Genomic DNA, 10,754 nt, shown 5'->3' with positions numbered 1-10,754 from the left:
CCCTCTAATCTACGCATCTCAGGACCAAAAGGCAACTTTTTTTAGCATTGCCAATCAACCTAACCCGCATGTCTTTCGGACTGTGGGAGGAAACCCTGCAAACATGGGGACAATATACAAACTCCACACACAGTAAAAAGTCTGACAACACAAACTTTCCACACAAGCACTGACCCAAACCATAAATTGAACCCAGGTCCCTGGCGCTGTGACGCAGCAGCGCTGAGCTACCGTGCCGCCCGTCTCACCATCCCACTGCCATTGGCTGCTCCAGAAAATCCTCTCACTGCCATTGGTTGCTGCCTGTGGCAGAAGTGTGTTCTGATTGGCTACTTGTCTGGACTATTCCGATTGGCTAATCTTGAAAAGGCGAACTATGATTGGTCAATTGTAATGAGGCGGGCTCTCTGTCCTAACGATGATTGGTTTCGGGACGGAAGATGTGATTGGTTCCTTCCCACCCTGCCGGCCGCTGATTGGTCAGGCGTTACTATCACTCACCCTGAGGAAGCCCCGCCTCTGTCGCGCGCTCTTTGAAGCAGCGGAGCCAGGCCCAAGCCGGGACCTCGAGTAATCTATCAACCGACCCAGGTCCGGCACACAGCAAGGTGAGCTACTGCTGACGGCCTGTGTCCTCGGGTTGACACAATAATACGCTCTGCTGACAGGTCAGGAGGGAAGAGACACCCCTTCTTCATTGGTGGATCTCAGTATTGAGGAGTGGATCACTTTGGGGTGAAATTCATTGAATGGATCTCCGTATTAAGGAGCAGATCTCATTGGGATGGATAATATTGAGGATGCATTTGATCGAGTAGAACGACTTGTGAAAGCTGGATCTCTTCGTTGATGGTACAGTTGAAGAAGTGGATCTCTACAGGAACAGCCATTATTGAAGGGTCGATCCAATGATTTGGATCTCCTTATTGATTGGCTGAATTTCCCTTTGAAAGGAGGATCTCCTTCATGATAGGCTGGATCTCCTTATAGAAACATAGCAACTAGAAGCCAGAATAAGCCATTTGGTGCTTCGAGCCTGCTCCACCATTCATCTTGATCATGGCTGATTATCAAATTCAATATCCTGATCGCCCTTCCTCCCATATCGCTTGATCCCGTTCATCCCAATAGCTATATCTAATTTATTCTTGAAATCAGACGTTTTGGCCTCAACTACATTCAGTTATTGATTGGCTGGATCTTGAGGGGCTGGATCGCCTTGTGAGGAATGGGTCACCTTATTGGGGATAAATCTGCTTAATGAAGGGTAGATCACATGGGATGAATCTGCTGCTTAATGCAAGGATCAATTAATTTATTTCATGACTTATTGTGTGTGATTTGAACTTGCAAATGTAACTAATCCAGAGCCATTACCAGCGAGCCATTGTCACCAAACTTAAGTTGGCAATTGTCATTTAACAGTTACTGCACAGTCTGTCTATCTCCCTTATAGAATATGGCTGAAGAAAAGTTGCAAGCTTCCTCTCGATTTCCATTTCCCTTTAAACCCTACTCTATTCAGGAGGAATTCATGACTGCATTATACAATGTGCTTGAAGCTGGGAAGATTGGAATATTTGAGAGTCCCACTGGAACGGTATGTTTCAATTTTATGTCAATTACAGATAAGGTTATCTCTAATCACTTGTGTTGTTTTCTGCATTTATCTCTCTTGCCTCTCCCAGTGGGGCATCATGTTGGTATAGTAGTTAGCATTGCTGCCTTACAGAAACAGGGATCCGGATTCAATTCCAGCCTTAGGTGACTGTCTTGTGTGGAGCACATCCCTTTGGGTGCTCTGGTTTCCTCCCACAGTCCAGTAACGTGCAGGTTAGGTTGATTGGTCAAGTTAAATTGATGCTTAGGCCGCGATCTTATCATTTCGTTCTGTCGGCCGATGGGTGCAATGAACCGGTAAGATCATGCGAGACATGAAATCAGGCGCAAACTGGATATCTGGTGAGTTTGTAACATTTAATCCACATAAATATAGGATTTAAATATTACAAGTGAGCTTGGGTCAGAATCGCCTGGGCTCACTTGCCTCAATCTGGAAGACTAACCAGCATGTCTTCCAGATTGTGGGAGGAAACCGGAGCACCAGGAGGAAACCCATGCAGATACCAGGAGATTGTGCAGACTCCACACAGACAGTGACCCAAGTCGGGAATCAAACCCAGGTCCCTGGAGCTGTGAGGTCACCATGACATGTCTCCTTGATGGGGATCATATATGATCCTCACCGTCAAGAACCTTAGGACCATGGGGTCATTGTGGGGGTTGCTCCTTGGGCAGTGCCAAGGGGGTGAGGCTGAGGGGGCAGGGCCAACTGGATGAGATGTCAATCAAGTGAGGTGCTTTGTCTTGGATTGTGTCGAGCTTCTTGAGCTGCACTCATCCAGGCACGTGGAGAGTATTCCATCACACTCCTGACGTTTGTCTTGTAAATGGTATACAGGGTTGGAGGAATCAGCAGATGAGTTACTCTGCTGAATTCCCTGTCTCTATCCTGCTCTTGTAGCCACTATTTTAGTCATTGGTCCAGTTAACCCCATGATGTTGATAATGGTAGATTCAGCATTGATAATACAGTTAAACATCAAGAGATATCTAGATTTATTATTGGAGATAGTCATTGCCTGGCATTTACCACTTGTCAGCCAAAAAGTTAAAGTTTATTTCATTATTAGTACATGTAAGGCTTACATTAACGCCAGTAAAATCACTGTGAAATTCCTCTTAAAAGAGGCCACACTCTGGTGTCTGTTCAGGTCAATGCACCTAACCAGCATGTCTTCCAGATTGTGGGAGGAAACCTGAGCACCAGGAGCAAACCCATGCAGATACCAGGAGATTGTGCAGACTCTACACAGACAGTGACCCAAGTCGGGAATCAAACCCAGGTCCCTGGAGCTGTGAGGCAGCTGTGCTAACCACTGTGCTACCCACGTGATATAGCGTCATTGAGCTTTATAGTACAGAAAGATGTGCTTATTGTGTCTCTGTCAGCCATTAAAAACACTTATCTATTTTAATCCTATGTTGCAGCACTTGATCTATAGCCTTGTATGCTGTGGCATTAGTGCTCATCTAAATGCTTCTTGATTGTTATGATTTCCACCTCTACCGATCTTTCAAGACAGTGAGTTCCAGATTCCCGTCAGCTTCTGAGTGAAAAATATTTTCCTCGAATCCTCTCTGAATCTCCTGTTTCTTACTTTAAGGGTTGCACAGTGGCAAAAGTGTTCACACTGCTGCTTCACAGTGGCAGGGACCCAGGTTCAATTCCAGCCTTGGGTGACTGTGTGGTGTTTGCACATTCTTTCCGTGTCTGTATGGGTTTCTTCTGGGTGCTCCACTTTCCTCCCGCAGTTCAAAGATGTGTAGGTTAGAGGGATTAGCTATCTAAGTGGTAAAATGTGGGATAGGGTGGGGGTACAATACTCTGTCAGAGAGTCTGTGTAGATTCAGTGGGCCAAATGGCCTCCTTATGCATTGTAGTGATTCTATGATTAAATCTCTGCCTATTCTCCCTGGTTATTGGCCCTCTACTAATGGGGAAAAGTTTCTTCTGATCTAGCCTAACTATGTCCCTAATAATTTCGTACCCTTCAATCGCTCCTCTTTGCTCCAAGAAAAGCAACCCCAGCCTAACTGTCTTCTCTTCAAAGCTGAAATGCTCCAGCCCAGGCTACACACAAGACACGAGCTGTGGCTTAACAAGCGTTTTATACAGTTCCATCATAACTTCCCTGCTTTTATATTCCATTTCTGGGCTAATAAAGGCAGGTGTTCCTTTTGCATTTTTACCACCTATCTACCTATCCGATCTATGGACAAGTTCTCTCTGGTTCTCTGTACTTCCTAGAATCTCACCTTTTCTCCTTGCTATTTACCACGTCATCAATTTTCATGTCACCTTTGAAATTACTGATCATATCCCCCCACATTCATGTCTAGATCTTTAATGTACACTACAAACTTCAAGGGACTTGGCACCGATCGCTGCGGAACATCACTGGACACAGTCACAAAAACAACCTCCTCCCTTTGCCTCCTACTCCTAAACCAATCTTAGATCCAATTTGCCGAATTGCCCTGGATCCCATGGATTCTTCCCTTCTTGATCAGTCTCCTATGCGGGACCTTGTCAAAGGTCTTAATGAAGTCCATGTAGACTACATTAACTGCACTGCCGTCATCTACACATGTCATCACCTCCTTGAAAAATTCAGTCAAATTTGTAAAACATTATTTCCCCCTGACAAAGCCATGCTGATTATTCCTGTTTTATCCTGCCTATCCAAGTGGACATTAATTCTGTCCCTCTGAATATTTTCCAATAATTTCCCTACCCCTGAAGTTAGACTCACTGATCTGTAATTATCTGGTTTATCCCTACTTCCCTTCTTGAATAGTGGTACCCCATTAGCTGCCCTCCAGTCCTCTGACACATCTCCTGTGGCCAGCGAGTTTTTGAAAATTAGCTACAGATCTCCTGCAGTCTCCTCCCTTGTCTCACACGTTGAACATAAAAAAACTACAGCACAAACAGGCCCTTTGGCCCACAAGTTGCCTATACAGCAGCCAAGGATCCATCTTGCCTGGGCCTGCGGATTTATCCATTTTTAAACCTAGTAAAGCTGTTAATACTTCCTCCCTCTTGATGCTAATCTGTTGAATTATATCACAGCCTGATTTCTACACCCACATTGCCCTTCTCCATATTGAACACTATATTTAATTAATATTTAATACTATATTTATTAATACTATATTTAATTAATACCACTCCTAGGTTTTCTGACTCTACACACAAATTGCCTTTGGTCCTTAGAGGGCCGTACTGTTTCCTTGGTTACCCTCTTGCTCTTAATATACTTATAAAACACCATAGGATTTTTTCTTTACCTGCCGGTGTTTTGTCTTGCCCTTTCGTCATTCTTCCATTTTGTTTTTAAGCACCTTCTGCACTGTCTATATTCCTCTAAGGCATCCACTGATTTGAGGCCTGTTTATCTAACATGAGCCTTCTTTTTCTCCTTATCCAATCCTGCGCATCCCTTTACATCAAGGGTTCTCTGGACTTTTTGGTGTTACCCTTTACCTTTCCAGGGACTATGTTGACCCTGTGAACTCTCTCTTTCATTTTTGAATGACTCCCATTGCTCTGATGTGGATTTTCCTACAAGTAGCTGCTCCCACTTTGTGACCATAGAATCATAAAATCATAGAAACTCTGCAGTGCAGAAAGAGGTCATCTGGCCCATCGAGTCTACATCGTCCACATACCAACCCAGGCCTTACCCCAATATCCCTGTACATTTACCCGCTAATCCCTCTAACATATGCACCTTAGTAAGGGGCACTTTAAGAACAGTAAGGGACAATTTTAGCATGGCCAATCAGCCTAACCTATACATCTTTGGACCAGATCCTGTATTATCCTATTAAAATCAGCTTGCCCCAATTTAAAGTGTCTCTCACTCTCTCTCCCCCCCCACAAACCCACCACCACACACACACACACACACACACACAGTCCAAAGATGTGCAGGTTGGTGCATTGGCCATAAATTCTCCTGATGTGGAGATAGTGGCATTGGACTGGGGTAAACACAGTAAGAAGTCTCACAACACCAAGTTATGAGACTACATAAATTCTCCCCCGCTGTAGCCGAACAGACGCCACAGTGTGGCAACTAAGGGATTTTCATAGTAACTTGCACTGTGAATGTTAGCCTATTTAGAACATAGAACAGTACAGCACAAACAGGCCCTTCGGCCCACAAGTTGTGCCGATCATATCCATACCTTCCAGGCCATAGACCTACCTGTAACTCTCAATCCCATTAAATCCCATATACTCATCCAGAAGTCTCTTAAAAAACCCCAGCGAGTTTGCCTCTACCACCACCGACGGCAGCTGATTCCACTCACTCACCACCCTCTGAGTGAAAAACTTACCCCTGACATCTCCTCTGTACCTGCTCCCCAGCACCTTAAGCCTGTGTCCTCTCGTAGCAACCATTTCAGCCCTGGGAAATAGCCTCCAAGAATCCACTCTATCTATACCTCTCAACATTTTATAAACCTCTATCAGGTCGCCTCTCAACCTTTGTCTCTCCAGGGAGAAGAGACCTAGCTCCCTCAACCTAGCTTCATAAGGCATGCCTCCCAATCCAGGCAACATCCTTGTAAATTTCCTCTGCACCCTCTCAGTAGCTTCCACATCCTTCCTGTAGTGAGGCGACCAGAACTGTGCACAGTACTCCAAGTGGGGTCTGACAAGCGTCTTACAAAGTTGCAGCATTACCTCCCAACTCCTAAATTCAATCCCTCGATTAATGAAGGCTAGCACGCCATACGTTTTCTTGACCACATTCTCCACCTGCGAGGCCGATTTAAGAGTCCTATGGACCCGGACCCCAAGATCCTTCTGCTCTTCAACACTACTAAGACTCCTGCGCTTGATAGTGTACTCGTTCATCTCATTGGTCCTGCCAAAATGGACCACTACACGTTTATCCGCGTTGAAGTCCATCTGCCACTTCTCTGCCCAGCCTTGCATCCTATCTATGTCACGCTGCAACTTCTGACATCCCTCCAGACTATCCACAACACGACCAACCTTCGTGTCGTCGGCGAACTTACTAACCCATCCCTCTACTTCCTCATCCAGGTCATTTATGAAACTAATAAATAAAATAAATTTTAAAAATATTATTACTCTTTTATTTTTACACTTGAGATTTGTTTACATATCTGCTCTTCTACCTCTTCCAGACTCTCTAGTTGCCTATATACAGTCCCAGCAAAGTGCTTGTCTCTTTTTTGTTTTTAGGTTCTACCCTTATGAGAAAGGTTGAGGAGCCTGCTAAGATGTCGTCCTTTCTCGTTGCAGAATTGACTCCTTGATCAATACTGCAACACCACCTCCTCTTTCACGCCCCCCTGCCCCAACCCCCCCCCCCAATCCCAAGCTTGTCTGAAGATTTAAAATCCAGAATATTGAGCTGTCAGTCCTACCTCTCCCTCAACCATGCAGACAGTAATATCAGACTTGCATGTTTTAATCAACAGCCTCAGTTGATCAGCCTTACTCATAAGACTCTTTGCATTAAAATAAATGCCACCCCAGCCATGCCATAATCGCTTGTGCCTTAACATGTCTCTCTTTGTCACTTTCCCAAGAAATGGACCCAGAGATCCAGGAAACTAAAGCCCTCCCTCCTGTATCATCTGTTCAGCCATGCATTTGTCTGCTATACCCTATTCCTATATTAACTAGCACCAGCACGGGGAGTCATGCAGAGATTACAACCTTTAAGGTCCTACTTTTCAATTTGCTACCTAGCTCCCTAAATTCTTCTTGCAGAATGTCATCCCTCTTTTTACCTATGCCATTGTCACCAAAATTAGCCACAACCTGAGAGTCTTCACCCTCCCTCTTCAGAATGCCCTGTAGCTGTTCAGTGACCTTGGCATCAGGGAGGCAACAGACCATCCTGGAGTCATGTCTGCAGCCGCAGAAATGCCTGTCTGCAGCCTTCACTAATAAGTTTCTTATCACCATTGCTCTTCCATTCTCACTCCTTCCTCCTTGTGCTGCTTAGCCACCCACAGTGCTGTGAACCTAGCTCTGGCTTCACTCCCAAAGGAAGAGCCACCATTTTCCATCAAAGAAAAACAGTTCTTGTGTGAGATGTACTCTGGGGTGTTCCTGACTACCCCCTCCTCTGACTGATAGTCACCCATTCTGCAGGGGTGGGGGGGGGGATGGTGGTGGTGCGGTGGCGGCGCCGTGTCAAAGATCCTGCTATACACGAACCTCACGAATGTGCCTCAACCCGATGCTCAAGCTCCGAAACCTGGCTTTTAAGCTGGTCAAACTGGTGGCATTTCCAGCAAATATGATCATCCAAAATGCAAGGAGTGTGGAAGAATTCCCACATGCAGCAAGCCATGCAAAACAAGGGAATGAGCTCTCCAGTCTTGTCTTTATTTAAAACACACTTACCTAAGTTTATGCCAAATAGAAAAGCCAAAGCCTGAATGCCTTCTAAGTCCCCCTTCACGTTGACAGGGGCTGCTTACTCAACACTGCAATTATCAGTGAACATCCCTACCTCTGATCTTCTGTTTATGGCAAAGTTAGCTTGAATTAAGGACCAAAAAAAAGCAAGTCTTAGTTAATGATTGAAATAAGACCAGTTTCGCGATCGGCCACAGAGTCTTGTGGTTGCTAAACTTTATTTAGGAGCTTGCATTTATAAGTGTAGACATAGGAATATATAATGGGAGAAAAGTTGAGACAGGTGTAATATATTACTGATATCCCTCACCACTATTCACAGGTATGTTGGATTGTTTGCTGTTTTATAAGAGTAGAATGGAATATTTTACTGCAATCTGGGTCCATTTAAAGTCTAATTGTTGGTCAAGCTGTTTGGAGTTTAGATGCTCAGTCAAGCAACTTTGCAAATGCCCTGAATTACAACTGCCCTCACTTCCTCAGGGGAAGTCGCTGAGTCTCATCTGCGGAGCACTTACTTGGCTCAGAGACTTTGAAGAAAAGAAAAAACTGGAAGCGGCTCAGCTTTTAGAAGATCATGCACCACAGCAAGGGATATCCCAGGATCTCCAGAATTCTACAGCTGTTAACAGCAAGGAGTCAGAAGCTAAGGCCTCAGGTGAACTAGACTGGATTACTGAATTTGTGCAGAAGAAGGCTGAGCGGGATCTGGTCGATAAGTTAAAGGTCAGTTGAGTCAAAATTTTGAGGTGGGATCATTTGATGACCTTTAATTGCTAATGCCATCCATGCAATTTGCATTTCCCAACTTAACAAACCTAATTTAAAAAAATAGTGGGGCTTTTTAAAAAATAACTTCATGGAATGTGGGCATTTGTTGCCTATCCCTAATTGCCCTTGAACTAAGTGATTTGCTAGGCCATTTGAGTCAATCACATTGCTGTGGGTCTGGAGTCACATGTAGGCCAGACCAGGTAGGGATGGCAGATTACAGAAAATGCTGGAAAATCTCAGCAGGTCTGACAGCTCTCTCTGTGGAGAGAGAATAGAGACAGTGTTTCAAGTCTGGCTGATCCTTTGTCAGAGCTTTAACTTCAGCTGCGATGAAGGTTCTCCAGACTCAAAACCGTTAGCATCTGTGGAGAGAGAACAGAGCTGTCAGACCTGCTGAAATTTTCCAGCATTTTCTGTTTTTGTTTCAGATTCCAGCATCTACAGTATTTTTCTTTTATATATGGGTATAAGATTTCCTTCTCTAAAGGGCATGATTGACTCATTTTGGTGTTCTTTTGTGTGCCAAACAAGTAAACAAACTCAAATTAACTTAAGGACAAATTAAAAAGGGCAGCCCCCCAAAAAGGAAGGGGGGGATGGCCCGAACAAAAAACAAAGTCGAAAGGAAACTTAAAACATTAAATCAAAATGTGATTGTCGGGGTCTATAATGCACCCCAGCCCCTGCAGTGCCCAGTGGGCAGGGAAGGCATCAACTGCGCCTGTGGACATGACTTAGATGGGTTTTTACAACAATAGTTTCATGGTCTTCATTAGAATTTTTTCTTGAATTCAAATTTTACCATTTGCTATGGTGCAATTCGAATCCTAGTCTCTGGATTCTAATCCAGTGACAACACCACTGCTGTTTGGTCCTCGAAGTCTGTCTTATGGATATAGGTATTCTGGTGGATTGAGGAATATCAATCGGTGAAGAATCCAGTAAAGACAGGAGATGGGAACAGGGGTTTCAACAAGAAGCACAACAACTGTTCTAACGATACGATGTTCAGAACTTTATCAGATGCCTTGGAGGAAATCAAATTGAAAAGATTCAAATATCACGGAGAAAGAAACTGATGATTATAAGAGTGGGTTTGGCACCTTATGGTTAGGTAAGGCTGAATGATTAATAGAAGTCACTGACCTGAGGACACTTGGGGCATGGGGTAGAAGAAAGAGAGGAAGAACAACCCATGTCTGCATGGGTTTCCTCTGGGTGCTCCGATTTCCTCCCACGGTTTGAAAGACGTGCTGGTTTGGTGCATTGACCGGAAGAGGCGACGGACTGTGGTGACTAGGGGAATTTCAGTCGTTTCATTGCAATGTTAATATAAGCCTTACTAGTGACTAATAAATAAACTTTTGAATAACTCTTCCACAATATTTTAAAGTGCAGATATTATCCTTCAGTAGCTCCTTGCTGAGGACCAAGGTGAATAGAATCCCTGTCTCAATTAGTTTGAACGAGACAGCCCATGAACAAAAATTTGGACTTTTCCCACTTTTTATAATTACATTTCTTCTGAACATTGTGGAGAGGAGTTATGAGTTTGACTTGCCTGGAAACAAACAATTTACTTATTCTGTGAACTGTTGTAGGGGCTATGGATTAGTTCCCTGCAATTTGAAGTATATGAGAGGGTGAACAAATTGCTATCTTCAGTCAGAGCTTATCCTGAAAGCATGTGGATATCTCCAAACTTACTTTTATAGGATGAAGAATTGAAAAGAAAGAAGAGAGAAGAACGTTTGGAGCAAATACGTAACAATGTGCAGCTTAAATATGCTTCAAAACGCAAGGTACATATTCTTTAAGCTAGAGGTGTGGAAGGAAGTGTTTGGATTTGTAGAGATGGAAGTGCTGTGTGTTGAAATGCTATTTTCATTCGCAACATTGCTTATGAGGGTTTGGTTGAAGAAGATCCTTTGTCCTCTCTACT

General features: G+C 44.0%; 1 protein-coding gene across 3 annotated transcripts in view; it reads left to right on the top strand.

The window, feature by feature from the left end:
• The first annotated feature begins 512 nt into the window (after positions 1 to 512).
• Positions 513 to 10,754, top strand: part of ddx11 (DEAD/H (Asp-Glu-Ala-Asp/His) box helicase 11) — an 87,605-nt gene continuing 77,363 nt past the window's right edge. For 2 of the 3 annotated variants that reach the window (XM_080190597.1, XM_080190595.1), the window contains exons 1-4: positions 513 to 608; positions 1,457 to 1,600; positions 8,522 to 8,764; positions 10,528 to 10,614. In XM_080190597.1, the coding sequence (XP_080046723.1) occupies positions 1,460 to 1,600; positions 8,522 to 8,764; positions 10,528 to 10,614 (471 nt within the window). In that variant the 5' untranslated portion in view covers positions 513 to 608; positions 1,457 to 1,459. Of the gene's footprint in view, positions 609 to 631; positions 669 to 1,456; positions 1,601 to 8,521; positions 8,765 to 10,527; positions 10,615 to 10,754 lie in introns of those variants that run through there. The other variant, XM_080190596.1, reaches the window with a different exon arrangement.

The sequence above is a fragment of the Carcharhinus amblyrhynchos genome, chromosome 6 (assembly GCF_965287045.1).
Source record: "Carcharhinus amblyrhynchos chromosome 6, sCarAmb.v2.hapA, whole genome shotgun sequence".
In the NCBI taxonomy this organism is placed as follows: domain Eukaryota; kingdom Metazoa; phylum Chordata; class Chondrichthyes; order Carcharhiniformes; family Carcharhinidae; genus Carcharhinus; species Carcharhinus amblyrhynchos.
Note: the sequence above shows the minus strand (reverse complement) of the source record. Positions and strands in the feature narration are given on the sequence as shown.